Source organism: Epinephelus fuscoguttatus, linkage group LG13 (assembly GCF_011397635.1).
Source record: "Epinephelus fuscoguttatus linkage group LG13, E.fuscoguttatus.final_Chr_v1".
In the NCBI taxonomy this organism is placed as follows: Eukaryota; Metazoa; Chordata; class Actinopteri; order Perciformes; family Serranidae; genus Epinephelus; species Epinephelus fuscoguttatus.
This window is the reverse complement of record NC_064764.1, coordinates 19,726,167-19,740,648: the sequence shown is the minus strand read 5'-3', so window position 1 is coordinate 19,740,648 and position 14,482 is coordinate 19,726,167. Positions and strand designations below refer to the sequence as shown.

The 14,482-nt window shown below is 39.3% G+C and overlaps 3 protein-coding genes and 1 non-coding gene across 4 annotated transcripts; all 4 read left to right on the top strand.

Annotated features, from left to right (window-relative positions):
• Positions 1-653: 653 nt before the first annotated feature.
• Positions 654-3,916, top strand: LOC125900177 (hatching enzyme 1.2). The gene is made up of 10 exons (XM_049595063.1): positions 654-785; positions 1,670-1,768; positions 1,852-1,894; positions 1,972-2,031; positions 2,146-2,301; positions 2,424-2,541; positions 2,776-2,954; positions 3,155-3,236; positions 3,323-3,456; positions 3,576-3,916. The coding sequence occupies exons 2-10, from the start codon at positions 1,709-1,711 to the stop codon at positions 3,593-3,595; spliced, it is 852 nt and encodes a 283-aa protein (XP_049451020.1). The 5' UTR covers positions 654-785; positions 1,670-1,708; the 3' UTR covers positions 3,596-3,916.
• trnak-uuu (transfer RNA lysine (anticodon UUU)) lies at positions 1,157-1,229 on the top strand. Its single transcript has one exon. It is a non-coding gene; the product is annotated as a tRNA-Lys (tRNA).
• Positions 3,917-4,527: 611 nt separating the features above from the next.
• On the top strand, positions 4,528-6,546 carry hce2l1 (high choriolytic enzyme 2-like 1). Its single transcript, XM_049595062.1, has 9 exons — positions 4,528-4,701; positions 4,793-4,844; positions 4,948-5,007; positions 5,095-5,247; positions 5,334-5,451; positions 5,560-5,738; positions 5,826-5,907; positions 5,998-6,122; positions 6,211-6,546. The coding sequence occupies exons 1-9, from the start codon at positions 4,630-4,632 to the stop codon at positions 6,222-6,224; spliced, it is 855 nt and encodes a 284-aa protein (XP_049451019.1). The 5' UTR covers positions 4,528-4,629; the 3' UTR covers positions 6,225-6,546.
• A 2,316-nt stretch (positions 6,547-8,862) lies between these two features.
• On the top strand, positions 8,863-13,924 carry tra2b (transformer 2 beta homolog). Its single transcript, XM_049595061.1, has 8 exons — positions 8,863-9,022; positions 11,154-11,299; positions 11,446-11,608; positions 11,826-12,014; positions 12,104-12,219; positions 12,935-13,072; positions 13,207-13,277; positions 13,394-13,924. Exons 1-8 carry the CDS (start codon positions 8,990-8,992, stop codon positions 13,402-13,404), a joined length of 867 nt encoding a protein of 288 aa, XP_049451018.1. The 5' UTR covers positions 8,863-8,989; the 3' UTR covers positions 13,405-13,924.
• Positions 13,925-14,482: the final 558 nt, after the last annotated feature.

Sequence of the window (14,482 nt, the reverse complement as noted above, 5' to 3'; positions counted from 1 at the left end):
TGTGATCATACCCTATATACAGAATGGTGAGGCAAAATAATGGCGCGATATTCCCGCCTTCAACCGGAAGAGGTGGTGGGGCCTCTCATGTGTGTGCCCAGCGGCCCACTGTATCATAATCTGCCCATGAGTTAAACACATTATGAAATAATTTTACGCCTGACAAATGGATGAAAACAAAATTTGTAATGCTAAACTTGAATTCACACGTGCAGAACCAAGGTCCAAACGAGGTGTGCGTTCATATATCCAGTCTGAGGCTCACTACAATGACAGCACTGTTGTTCGTAGTAACAGAACGCTCTATTTCTACATGAATTAACAAACAGTCAAACTGATCACACGTTCGCTAACTTCAGCGCTCTGCTGCTCTGAGAGTGTGGTGCTCTGAATATCCAAATGGTAGAAAATTTGGGAACTGTCAAGTTTGTGCCAGGGCTGTTTTGAACGCATCCAAGAAGAAGAAGCCGCCGAGTGACGTCAGCAATAACGCCGCATGGGGGAAGACACAAGTAGAGACAAAAAACGTTTTTTAAATTTTACCTTTTACATTCTGGAGGCATCGAAATTAACTCAAGTTAACCAAACCAACGTTAAAAACATGGACTACAATAACTTTACCACTCAAGGATCTCGTCCTCGGCGCGCTGTGTCTTCAGCCTGACCTCCGCCAGTTGGCGTCTGGTTTCTTGGATGGCAAGCCGCAGCCTTTCGATCTGCTCCTGCAAATTAACGAGGGGGGAGTGACAACGTTAACATGCCTACCCTAGTTTTCCAACAAACAGGTGACGTTTACTTACTAACCCTTTGTAATGTTGGCAAGCTGCCATAGCAGTTTCTGTACGTTAATGCCATGTGCTTGATAGTTTGTAACGCTGTAAGTTAGCCACTGATATCAAACTTTGCACATTTAGCTAACATTAGCAAAGTTAGGCTAAGTAGCTAGCTAACAGTTAACTTATGTCAGCGTCAACCTACCGCAGAATATTGCTTATGTGACAGGCACCTTTTCCCAGATGCGGTCATGTTGTCACGTTGTAGGTAACAGTGTTTCCTCTTTTAGCGGTTGTTGACCCACTCTACTAGGATTCGTACTCTCGTAAACTGTGCTGTTTCCGTCGCTTTATATAACGCATTTCCGGCGTGCAGTGTCAGAGCCCGGATAGCTCAGTCGGTAGAGCATCAGACTTTTAATCTGAGGGTCCAGGGTTCAAGTCCCTGTTCGGGCGGTAGTGTTTTGCACTTTTCACAACCTAACGAGGATGAGAATATGTTGTTAACACATGGGTTTTGCGAGAGTTACGTATTATCTGAAATTAGCAACGTAGCATTTTGTGTCAACAGTTGGTAAGCTTACCTTCAGCAGAAAGAAAACAGCACTCCTGGTAAATGTATAAGACACCCAAAGCCTAAAATTGCCCAAGAACCTGTGCCAAACATTAAACCATTTAATTTAAAGCTAGTCATTGAAGTGGAGCTGTTATTACCCACAGTGAGACCTCACATTATCCTACTGTTGGAGTTGTTGTTTATGAAAGAATCAAACTAATTTGGGGATTAAACTCGCTCACAAACAAATAACAGTAACCTAGTAATTTACCTGAGATGATCATGGGTATTATCTCTGGACAGTGATTGGGAACACCTATAAAGCTTGGTGTTTGTGCAGGTAAAATAGCAACACTGAAGACGTATCAGACTGGCAAAGATGGAGCGGATTATCCTCTTGTGCCTGGTTTTCACCTGTCTCTCGGCCGTGCACGCTCAGGTATGTATGCATTGGATTGGAGTGGAGCTGCCACTTAAACAAGAACAACAACAGAATTGCAACTTTGTCTGTCTTTTTTGCAGAAATTTTTGTTCAGCCCAAAATGGGGACCCATTGGCTACAAAGGTAAATGCAATTTTTATTTGATTTAAATGTGTAACAGCAGTAAAAACACATGCTGACTAAAAACTCTTCTTTTTAAGAACGTGAGGAGCATGACCGGACAGCTATGGATGAAATCATCAAAGCGAATGAGTTCCATGGTAAGTTGCACACAGTTTACTTTAATTCTTCAGCAGTTCACACAATCTACTATAACAAATGAGCTCCTGTTGACGTGTCTAGAATGATTTCATTTTCACTGATTTCTGTCTCAGCTTCTCGAATCATAGACGGCACCACCAGCCTCAGAGAGGGAGACATTGCTGTGTCTGCTGGAAGACGCTCCAAAGTCTGCTTCGCTCGCAGCTGCCTCTGGGCTAAGTCAGTGGATGGACATGTCTACATTGCATACAAGCTCTCATCTGAATACAGTATGTTATTTTATTTTTCTGAGTTTAAATAAATGCAATACATTACAGTTTGATACATTTTGAGATTTTGATGATTTATGAATTGTCTGTTCCCCGTCTACTCCGTCTAAACAAATGAACAGCTGAATCGGAGACAAAGCTGATAAAGAAAGGGATGGAGAATATAGAGAAAGGTACCTGTGTGCGCTTTGTTCCTCGGACTCACCAGCGTGACTACATCGACATCCAGCCAAAATCTGGGTGAGAGCCTTCGCTTGGACAGTTTGATCCCTGTAGTCTTTGTTTTAAAAATGTTACTCCTTTGGCAAAACATTTCTCTGTGTGTAAAAGATGTTAAATGCAAAGTATTAGTAGAATTTAAATAGATTATCCTTCCAGTATAATTTAGTTTTCTGCTCTACTTTACAGCACTTAACTCTCAACTTGTAGTTTTAATGACATGTGCTGTGTCTCTGTGCGTGTGTATTCATGTAGGTGTTGGTCCTACCTTGGTGCGCGTGGTGGAAGACAGACCGTGTCTCTTCAGAGCCCTGGCTGCATCCAGACTGGAGTGATCGCCCATGAGTTCATGCATTCCCTGGGCTTTGTGCACGAGCAGTCTCGCTTTGACCGGGACAACTATGTCACCATCATGTGGCCAAACATTTGGAGGGGTAATTTCAAAGGGGCGGGAGGGGGGGTGGCACTGGGGAGTGAGATCTCTACAAACAGTAAATTAAAGAATATTTAGAATTGAATGTATTTTTATACCAACTTTAAAAACAGATATATAAAAGGCTTTATATTGCTTACAAAAGAACAAAAATAATCACTCACAAATTTTAAGTGTAAAATATTTTCCAATTTCCAACAGATCGGTTGAGGAACTTTGAGAAATTCAAGACCGACAATCTGGAGCTACCATATGACTACGGCTCAATCATGCACTTTGGGATGTACGTAATGTAGTATAAATTTAATGTGGATCACTCAATATATGTAGCATGGTTTATGTATTATAATGTAATACATATTTGTTTAGGTATGCCTACTCTCAGGATGGGGAGCCAACCATCATTCCCAGGAACACCCAGAACAGCAAGGACATAAAGCTGGGCCAGGCGTCGACTCTCAGCCACATCGACAAGATGAAAATCAACAAGCTTTATAAATGCGGTTCGTGCCAATCACCCTGAACCACCCTCCAGTTATTATTTCACAGCTAATAACCATATTGCAGAACGGTCAGGTAACACCATCTTATGATACATGTCACTTTTTCCGTCTCTCTGCAGGTGGCAAGGATGATTACTAACCAAACTGAACTGGAGTTGCTGAGTGGCAAAATAACATACGGATGTTAAATCATAGAAAGAACTTCAATAAAGATTGATTCAAGCTTTTTATCAGCATTACCTCTGTGTGCATGCAGTCGTGTGTTTGAGCAAGATGTCGCTGATGTTAAGGTTAAGTTACTGAGCAGAGGTGTCGTAGAGATGTAGTCCTTAACCACTCAATATATACAGAATACATGAATCAGAATAGATGACTTGAATGTAAAGGAAATGTAATTCTTCTAACATGTACGCTTGCATGCACAATGCTGCCGTAAAATAAACGTTTTTGAAGAATTAAAGCATGGGTCATGTGATCACATTGAACGAGAAATAAAGGAGGAATAGGTGTATGTTTTAATCACAGGAAGAAAACACATACATGACATGAATGTATCTATATTTGAAGCGATGCACCCTTAACTCAATAACGCAGGCAAGATTTCATAAACTGCTAACAGATGGGATTCTTTCCCCAGTCATTGCCCTTCAAATTGGCCCCTTGATAAAAAAAAATAAAAATAATATTTGGAGAAGGATAAGGGTGTGTTTTTATATATTTACTTATGTGACAAAATGATTGTTGTCAAGACAGCTATCAACTGATAGTTTATCACAAAATCACCACTTGCCAGTACAGTCAGACACAAATTGTCGGTCTGTCGGACTGGGTAGACAGTTATTCACGTGATGCTGAGTTGTAGCACATCCAACAGCAAAACACCCTTAAGTCTCTTCATTTCTGAAAGTGCTGAATCTTACATGCGCTAAACACTGGGCACAAGTGAAGGTCAGCATCGGGACCACCTGTTACGGATCAGCAGCGGACTTGAGCAAATTACACACGCCGGATGATGAGGGGTCTTTAATCATGCTTCATCATAAAATGTACCCAATCAGTACGGAGCACAGGAGGAGAAGTGGGTATATAGATTCAGTGGAGGTGAGGAGTTCATTTAGCTCTCGCATTGGAGGACTGTGGGCTGAAACTGGTGCACCAGTCTGACATACAACAATGCATTCTACCATCATTCTTCTGGGTGTCTTGATTGGCTTGCTGGCCCAGGCATACACTCTTCCTCTTAAGGTCAGTACCAAGAGACAATACTTCAGAGCAACAGTCCCTTTTAGTTTTGCTTTGCAGCCAAACTATATTAAAATGCACCTTTGTGTTGCAGAATTCTACTGGAGTGCATGAGGGGAAAGTGAGGTTGAAAAGGAAATACTCAGGTGTGAAAAAAAGTTAGTGTTTCATGCACTTTGTCATGAATGTATATAACAAATGTGAAAAATGGAGGAAGACTTTAAGATCTGTCTTTGCTTTTGTGTTCAGAAGAAATTTTCGAGCGTGATGAAATGAATGCAATGGATCAAATCCTGGCAGTCAATAGCAGTAAGTACTGTAAATTATCATCAGCCTGGGCTGATTTAAGTTGTTTTATGTATACCCTTGACTAATTAATGTTGTTTTTCTCATCAGGGTTGCGAGCCCCTCGAGGACTGTTATTCAGAGAGGGAGATATTGCCAGCTCATACATACGGAGTGCCATAACCTGCCCTGGCAACGCATGTCTGTGGCCTAAATCAGTTGATGGATTCGTTTATGTTCCCTACATGCTCTCTCCACTATATGGTATGAATCTGCAGATTTAAAGAGGTGTCGCAATGGAGGTGGGAGTACTTTATGTTTAACTCAAATTTTGTTTTTTCCTGAGGTAGACGACATGGACAGAATCACCATAGAAACTGGGATGCAAGACATTGCCTCTGGAACATGTATTAAATTTGTTCCACGCACCCATGAAATCAGCTTCCTTGATATTCAGCCTAGATATGGGTGAGTGTGACTGCTACATGTGGCTTTTACACGTCCTGAAATTTACTGTGTATATGATGCTTTCGTGGTGATGATGACACATGCTGTATCCTGTTCGGTACCACCAAGCTGCTGGTCATTCTTGGGGCAGACTGGAGGAAGCCAGACCCTGTCACTGCAGACTCCAGGGTGCATGTGGTCAGGAGTGGCTGCTCACGAGTTCATGCACGCCCTCGGCTTTGTGCATGAGCAGTCTCGCTCGGACCGAGACCACTATGTATCGATCGTATGGAAGAACATCATGCCAGGTTGAAACAAATCATCTAACATTATGTAACTGCATTCACAAAGTTTGCATTCAAAGTTTCTCACCATATGAGTTTGTGTTTTGACAGATCATCTCCATAACTTCAGGAAGCAGGTGACAAACAACCTCAATAGTCCATATGACTACAGCTCTGTCATGCATTATGGAAGGTGAGCTGCTCTTTGAAGCAACATAATTAATGGTTTTGCGTGTTTACTGGGCGTCACAATAACATATACTTTATGTATCTTTTAATCCAGATATGCCTTCTCTGAAGACGGTGGACCGACAATAATCCCCAAACCAGATCCTTACATTCCCATTGGCCAGCGAGATGGACCCAGTAATCTAGATCTTCATAAAATAAATGTCCTATACAACTGTGGTATGTGATGTTACACATATACTATCTGAAAAAATATTTGTTTCATTCAAAATGACTGATAACAACTTCTCTGTACGTCCCAATGCAGGTGCCAATGAGTAACTGGATCCAGGGTGTTATATTCTGTTATTCTGTCATAGCCTGTTGTCAGATGTGGAAATGGTTCATTGTAACTCTGGTGTTAAGTAGATAAAATGGGCAGCATTATTGTATGGCAATTTTATTTTCTATGTTAGTATTTTAAATCAATTATCACAAATTCTAGCCTGTACTAAGATTGTCTGCAGTTGGCTCAGTCTACTAATCTAGGATAAAAATAAGGCGAAATAAGTAGTAAGAATTAAAAGCTGCTTTTCTCTAATGTAGCTAAAATCAGTGCTGTGACAGTTTTGATGTGCCTGCTGCTGCCAATTCAAATATCTGAATCAGCTTCTTCCATTTCCTGCCTCTTTCTCAGCTTCTGCTCACTTTAAATAAAGAAAAAGCAACAGTAATGGAGTAATAGTCTATTTTATACAACTTTTGTCCTACACCTGTCCTACAAAAGTTTTGCATTGTGGTCCATGGGCTCTCTATTATTGGTTTCAGGTGGAAGATATACAGTATTAATGAATTTCAGTCTGACAGGTTTGTCCTTTTTCTGTTCAGATCTCTGTGATAATGACAGATCCCATGTGGAATGAATCAGGGTTTTACTAAAGAAAAAAAAATTCTTTACCCTTCCACTGCACTAAACCTGCTAAGTGTCAGGGATTTGAAATTAGACAAATTAAATCAAACAAACACAAAGTTTATTTCCACCACTGGTTTATTAAGGTGCTTCCCTGCCTCCTTACAGTCACTTACAGTAGAGCTGAGGGCTCTTACACTGGAATGAACAACCTCATATTACCCTCACCTTATCCACAGGATACCAGGTGTCATTTTCTGCTCTTCACTGCCTAAATAGAGCTGCAGCAGAGGAGGAAAAAGAAGAAAAGCAAAGAAATACAGTAAATAGGTGAGGAATAGGTAGCAGGAACAGCCCTGTGGTATGGTGTTAATAGCATGAATTCCTAGTGCCGACAGTGTGTGTGAAAATCTAGTTTAGCCTCTAAAACATGGTCTCATTTGCTCCCATGTGAAAGCATAAAATTGCAAGCATCTCATATGAAGTAATTATTTGTTATTATTGATAATTATTTCTATGAATTTTATGAAAAATCCATAAAAAAATCACTATCTATTTGCACTGATTTCTGTATACTCCTTGATAAATGGCTTTGACAAATTTGATGTCTCAATGGTTACAAAATAACATGCCCCTAGGTTCTCTGTATCCAAAAAGACTTAGCAGTACTCAATATGGTTGTTTACACATGGCCTAATATTAGTCAGGCACTTTGTATTGTAATTTAAAAGACTATGTTGTCAGATGCTTTCTATAAATCCCTCAAGATAAAAGATTTAGATAAGGGACTGTTCTTTACTTGTTAGTGGAGGAGGTGGCTGGGATGTGGCTTGTACTTGATTTTGTTTTGTATTTTTAATTACAGGCAAATAATAATATACAAAAGCGTAGATCACAACATGACATGATAATATGATTTCAAAAAGAGAAACAAAAACAAACAAAACAAAAGTTAGGCTTACACAGACCAAGGTTGATAAAAGAAAAGAAATATAAAAGTTAGTAGGATCAAATCAGTAATTCAAATGATTAAGTTATTTGTACTAGTAAAAAAAAAAAAAAAAGGTAAGTTCAACTTTTCACTAGAGCAAATTTTCTCCCATTTTTATATTAATATTGTGCTACTTTGCAGTGGTTTGTAGCAATATCTTTTCCATAAGTTAAGTTTCCATTTTAAGAAAAACTTGAATTAAAAATTTTATCTTGATTGAGCTTTAAATAAAAATATTTTACACAACATGATAATTGCATTTATTATCTGGGGACAGTTTTAATTCAGGTTTTTTCTTTTTTTGACCCTCCCCAAAGCTACAAATATTTTTTTTCTCGAGCCTCCCTGAGTGACTGACTGGTGGAAAAATGCATGACCCTCCCTCCACCACAAATTATTTAGATTTTTAAAACTTACCCTTTGTTGTTTGCAAGTCAAAAGTTGACAACGAAATCCTGGCGTTAAAAGCCTCAAATGGTGCAAACAGTTTATTTTTGGCCACATTTTAAATAAGATGTAGGAGAAAGTGATTTTAATGAACTATCACAATTTCAGGCTCAGTTTTGTTAGGGTTTTTTCTGACAGAAGTGTTTGTTGTACATAATGTGCACATGAATTATCGGTCTCAATGGTAACTTCTATTTGTACAGTTTGTGGATAAATGGTGTAATTTTGGCAATTTTGGGGGTTTGTAAGGCATGTTTTCGTTAAAAATCAGCTATAGATAAATACAAAATATAACCATTTAAATTTGTATGCCCTTCCATATGACCAAAAAGCGTCGCCCCAGTGCTTAAAAAAATATTTGATGTCTACCCTTTTTTGCACCACCCCCTCCCCCTTCATCAGTAACGAACAGTCCCTAACTTGATCAGTTGATCACTTGCCAAAACATGGTATTTCGCAGTAGTGGGCTGTGAACTGTTACTGGGCTATAGATTGAGACGGTGCATACATACCTAAGTAACTCTTGAAAGTACCAATTCGTTAAAGAAGTTATAAGAGTTTATTTTTAAAGAAAGAGTTGGCCTCATGGCATCTGTCTATCCCAGGCATGCTGCGCAGGGGGGAGGGGGTTTATAGTCGCTGCAGCAGCACTCACGTTCACCACCTCTCATACATACACGTACTATCGAATGCAGCTAGCTAGCTAGCTAGCACCGCGGCATAACATTTGTCATTGTAATATATTCAGTGGCACTAAAAATGAGCGATAGCGGCAAAGGTTACGGCGACCGGGTACGTATAAGCTTTGTGAAAGCTTTGTAATATTGTAATTGAGCTAACTTTTATGTGTAAGTGTCTTGGTTGTGTGGAGCGGAAATGGTAACGTCTTCACATTGTGTCGGCTAACGATAGCTAGCTAGCTTAACTCTCTAGTGAGACATCCATAACTGCATTTTTAAATGATTTCAGAAGATATATCTATGTCCAATTTGATATTAATTTGCTTATACCAACAGTTATGTGATCAAAATGTGCTCCCGGCAATGTAATGTTACAGCACATCATGGCGTCTGTTATAACCGTTTGCTAAGCTAGCTAGCTCGCTAACGCTAGCTGATCAATGTTAGCTAGGCCACATACTGCAATATTGATGCAAAATTTAGCCAACCATCAAGGTTATTGAATACCAAACCCCTGAATGATCAAACTGAGGTTTCGCGTGTTTATCGTTTAATCTTAATCATTCGGAGGCACACACTTAGCTAACGTTACGGTTGCAAATGGCGCTGTAAGCAGCCATATGAGTTGAATGCTTTGACTGTAACGTGAGCTAATCCAACAGACGGCCTGTGTGCAGAAATTGTAAGGAGTGTGGTTTGATGTTCACGTTAGTTTAACTTTGCTCTAGTTCTACATGAGATGATCATTTGTGATCCTACAATTGCAAACATTAATCCGAAACTGTAATTGTGGTTTGTCTCATTTTGGGCGCGATAACTTTGTGTCAATCAAGCGACATAATGGTGTAAAATAGTTTACCCAACGAACCGCCTCAAGATGTCTTCTTATTCATTTGCATTAACTCGCACATTGAACCCTCGTATTTCCCGTTCCCGTTGCAGTTGCATGTTACCTGTCGTACTCCCCTGATTTTTTTTCCCATTGTAAATAAATAGTTAATACAAGGCCACAATGAGTGTGTGTGCGCCCCTTTGTTTAAGCAGTTTCCCTTAAGAGACATTTGTCTTTGCTCTTATTATTTATATATATATATATATATATATATATATACACACACACACACACACACAATAATGCAAGTCAATACAAATGAGTAGCAGAAGCATCTTGAGGTCATTGGCTTATTTTAAATGAAGGTACTGTTGGTGGGGTGTAATCATAGCTATTATTCACATTCAGTGCTTTCATACACACCTGGATGCCTTAACAGCCACTTGACAAATTATGTGAGCAGGATCTATTCAACATGAAACACCATACATTTATTGTTAAAAATGGAAATGTAAAAATGAGAATAAATCATTTCATATTCTGTACCATCTTGTGATTGTGTATATGTATAGGACCTTATTGTTTGTTCTGCTTTCCTGTCTGTGTCTGATTCAACCAAGATGCTTCGTACACCCTACTGAAAGTGGCTGATAGGGCATAACAGTGTACATAGAAGCACTGAAAGTGAAATATTTGTAGAAATTAACATTTAAGATTTGTATTATGTGGTCTTAAACATTCCCATGCATGTTATAAGATTACAATAACACATTAAAATTTGAATGAGGGTGCAGTTTTAATTGCAGTTATATATTCTTCATCCTTTTCTTTTTCATAAAGGTTAAGGTTGGACGAAGAAAATGCGGAAGAAGTCCACTTTATTTTCAATAATATGAAGCTCAGATGTGTGAAGCTGAATTGTTGAATGCATGCTAAAACAGGAGGGAAGAAGTATGGGCAGTGTGTGAGATGGGGGAAGTAAGAAGAAGTAAAACAATTGAAGAAAGAAGAATAATGTGAAGTAATGAAGTTACAGAAATGAAGTTAAGGAAGTAATCTGGATAAGGCCACCGCGCTAAGTAATTTTCTGGTCTGTTTGTCAAATGCGTGCATGTTCTTGTTATTGAATACAACAGTTTAAATCATTACAATTTTTACACAACTGACAAATTTCTGTTATTCATCATGCTGACAGTTTAATATTGATTAATGTAATCTTATTGATATTAATTATCCATGGCTACAGAAATAGCATTAACTTGCATTTCTAACCCACAATCCTAAATTCTGTTCTTTCCTGTATTTTCACAGGATAGTCTTAATTACCACATATAATTGTTTAGGCATATGTCTCAGTTTGTCCTCACACTGGTGCTGACAAGAGTTGTGTTGGTGTGTGTGGTTCGTTCAGGAGTCTCGCTCTAGATCCAGGAGTGTCAGTCCTCGGGGCTCTGGGAAGTCGGCAAGCCGCTCCCCAGCTCGGTCGCCTGCTCGTTCTAAAGAGGGCTCCCGCCACTCCCGCTCTAAATCTCGGTCCCGATCCAGGTCAAAATCTGGGTGAGTGACAATTACTAATACTTTCCCCTTGCTAGTTGAGAAATTGGATATAGATGTGTGTTCCTTTTGACGCAGTTTTAGAGGAATTGAGAAATGTGAATAACCATGGGGCCATTATGAATGTTTGAGTGTTTTTGTCTTTACAGGTCCCACTCCCATCGTGGCTCCCGTAGACACTATAGCCGATCTCGCTCCCGCTCTAGGTCCTATCGTCGCCGATCTCACAGCAGGTCCTACAGTGGAGAGCGCCGCCGCAGGAGCCATAGCCGCTCACCGATGTCTAACCGCCGCAGGCATATCGGCAACCGTGTAAGTACTCTATGGCCCTTGTGGGTACAAGAGGTTTGACATATTTTAAAAGTTGAATTTGTGTTCTTCCTGCGTAATATCTGAAAATATTCATCCTAGATCCTAAACATTTCTATAAATTAATTCATAATTTAATATTCGAGAAACTCTGCTATAAAAAACACCTTCTTGAATGAGTATGGACTCTTCAAAACCTGAATATTTTTTAATTTTACAGGCTAATCCAGACCCGAACGGTTGTGTGGGAGTGTTTGGCCTGAGCTTGTACACCACAGAGAGGGATCTGAGGGAAGTCTTCTCTAAATACGGCCCCCTGGCAGATGTCTCTATTGTGTACGACCAGCAGTCGAGGCGTTCCAGGGGCTTTGCTTTTGTTTACTTCGAGAACACCGATGACGCTAAAGAGGTGAAAGAAGATGAGACAGCAAAGGCACCTGTCAAACATATTTGTGGAATTTTGTGGGTCTAAAGATCATTTTTGTTTGTTCATCTTAGGCAAAGGAACGAGCCAATGGCATGGAGCTGGATGGTCGTAGGATCAGGGTGGACTTCTCCATCACAAAAAGACCTCACACCCCAACACCTGGAATCTACATGGGCCGGCCAACATAGTAAGGCATCCGAAACATACTGATTGTTTGTTTGGATTTGTTAGATTTAGTTCTAAAAAGATGAAAGTGACAACGCAGAATAATGGGAAGGTGGATATTGCTGGGCCACGTTCATCAGTAGTGAATCGATTATGCTCTGTTTACTTTTATCTGCTTTAACTGAAGTAGATAGAGCGATGTATTGTTTGTTTGTTGATACTGTACCAGATTTAGAGCTCAGTCAGATAATAATAACAGATTAGATCAGACATGCAATTTCAGCTGGAAATGAGTCTACTCATAGAAAATTAACACCAGGTTGAATATAAGGCATGTTGTTTCCTCTTAAAAATAATGACCAATCCTGTGACTTCAGCAAGGGAAGGTTCTGTTTTTATAAAAATGAAATGTAATTCCTGATGTTTTACATTACAATTAATTTTTTTAAATTTTTTTACCTGTTAAGTTGGGCTCGCAGAGTGTCCCGTGGCCTGACCATATGCTTGCTAAAGCCACATGTGTGGATGAGTACAACCCAGAGAGAGTATTAACAGCAGACTTAAAAGATGACTTTATAAGTGGAGCCTTCTTACTGTAACAGTAAAATAAACTGAATATAATGTGACATATTGGATACCTGTCTTTCAAACTTGAAACAGAATCGTAAAAATGAAACCGCTGTAAGTTGAGCTAAATATGAAACAAAAGCCTCATCTATGTTTTGTCCTTTGTGTAGTGGTGGAGGTGGAGGTCCCAGTGGTCCTCGACGCAGCTCACGTGACTATGACCGTGGGTATGATCGCGGATATGACCGTGGATACGACAGAGGCGGCTACGATCGCTATGACGACAGGGACCATTACAGATCATACAGGTGACTATCATCATCTTTTAGCAGAAGTCCCACAGACTCAAAATGGGACTTTTATCACCAACTTGTATTTTTACATGTGAAACCCTCTGAAAAAGGACAGTATGACAGTGTGTTTTTAATTTGCCTGTTTTCAGAAGACGATCCCCGTCCCCATACTACAGAGGGGCCTACAGGTCTCGATCCAGATCACGGTCTTATTCTCCCCGTGAGTGCTTCTCATAAATTATCCAGTCTGTCATTGAAGTATTTAACAGGTTTTAATGTGTCTAATGATACCGTTGTGTTTTTTTTTTTGTTTTTTTTTTTCTTCCCCCCCTGCAGGTCGCTACTGAGTGTTGCCGTCAAGCCCCTCCACCTCCCACACACGGACAGGAAATGTTTCTGAGTGGAATGATTGATTTCAGTATAGGTCTTCTTTCTTAAGGTGATCATCACACTTCTTGTTTGCTAACGTACATGACCAGTAAATGTATACTGAGATCAGTTTTGAAGCAGTGTCATTTGACGTGACTCAAGCTGTCCCCTCATGTTTTTAATTTTAAATGTATTGGCAACATCTGCCGCAAAAAATATATTAATGTTTTTATTAATGTATTTTTTTTTTTTTTTTGTATACAAATCGAGTGAAAGTCCATCTTTGAACAGATTAAAAGGAAATTGATTTTTTTTTTTTTCCACTGTGACTCATGTCCTTCCTTACAGCAATTCTACATTACTTTGTTTTGCTGTTGCAAGGTTGTTATAATACTTCGGAAGGATGCATTAAAGCCTTCATACTATCACATTGCTATGTGCTGGTTTCTACAGAAATTAAGTTTCTCGGTTTTGACAATAAAAGCTGCAAGTGTGTGTCTTTTCCGCAGTTTCTCTGGAGAGCAACAATTACACTATCACATCAGCGAATGCATGCTGACGACATGAGCTTATATCAAGTCTAAAATGCTTTCCTTTTAAAAACTATAAAAACAGTCAAATTATATCAAAGCTACCAGTTAATATCATAAATTCATACTTATGAAATTACCCAGAAACAATCCCATTACGTCCTGTAAACTATAATAACATTGACTGGTCTGATTTAAGTACATCCCTTGAATGAATATGGCTAAATGCATTAGTAAAGTTCCAGCTATCTAATAACTCCTAGGAAAAGAGAGCCACACACTCCCTTCGCCTGCTTCCAGTCCTTTGAATCTTTGCCTACATCTTAGTTGTTTTTTTTTCAGTAATTCAAATAATGATGTCAAACAAAATGGGAATTCTGTCTGATTATCAGGCTAATATTCCCTACATCTGTCTTTTGAATGCTGCTGTGTATCAGTAAGGCAACCAGGCTCAAGTCTGAAGAAATAGATATGTGTGTTAAGGTCTCTGCAGGTCCTAAACTCATTTTTTATTAATATTAGGCCT

Bases quoted from the DNA above. Each gene is read 5' to 3' on its own strand.
- hce2l1 (XM_049595062.1), top strand. From the start codon at position 4,630: ATGCATTCTACCATCATTCTTCTGGGTGTCTTGATTGGCTTGCTGGCC. The intron at 4,845-4,947 runs GTGTGAAAAAAA...TTTTGTGTTCAG, and splicing joins GTTGAAAAGGAAATACTCAG to AAGAAATTTTCGAGCGTGAT. The intron at 5,739-5,825 runs GTTGAAACAAAT...GTGTTTTGACAG, and splicing joins ATGGAAGAACATCATGCCAG to ATCATCTCCATAACTTCAGG.
- LOC125900177 (XM_049595063.1), top strand. From the start codon at position 1,709: ATGGAGCGGATTATCCTCTTGTGCCTGGTTTTCACCTGTCTCTCGGCC. The intron at 3,237-3,322 runs GTACGTAATGTA...ATATTTGTTTAG, and splicing joins TCAATCATGCACTTTGGGAT to GTATGCCTACTCTCAGGATG. The intron at 3,457-3,575 runs GTTCGTGCCAAT...GTCTCTCTGCAG, and splicing joins CAACAAGCTTTATAAATGCG to GTGGCAAGGATGATTACTAA.
- tra2b (XM_049595061.1), top strand. From the start codon at position 8,990: ATGAGCGATAGCGGCAAAGGTTACGGCGACCGG. The intron at 11,609-11,825 runs GTAAGTACTCTA...TTAATTTTACAG, and splicing joins GCAGGCATATCGGCAACCGT to GCTAATCCAGACCCGAACGG. The intron at 12,220-12,934 runs GTAAGGCATCCG...TCCTTTGTGTAG, and splicing joins TACATGGGCCGGCCAACATA to TGGTGGAGGTGGAGGTCCCA.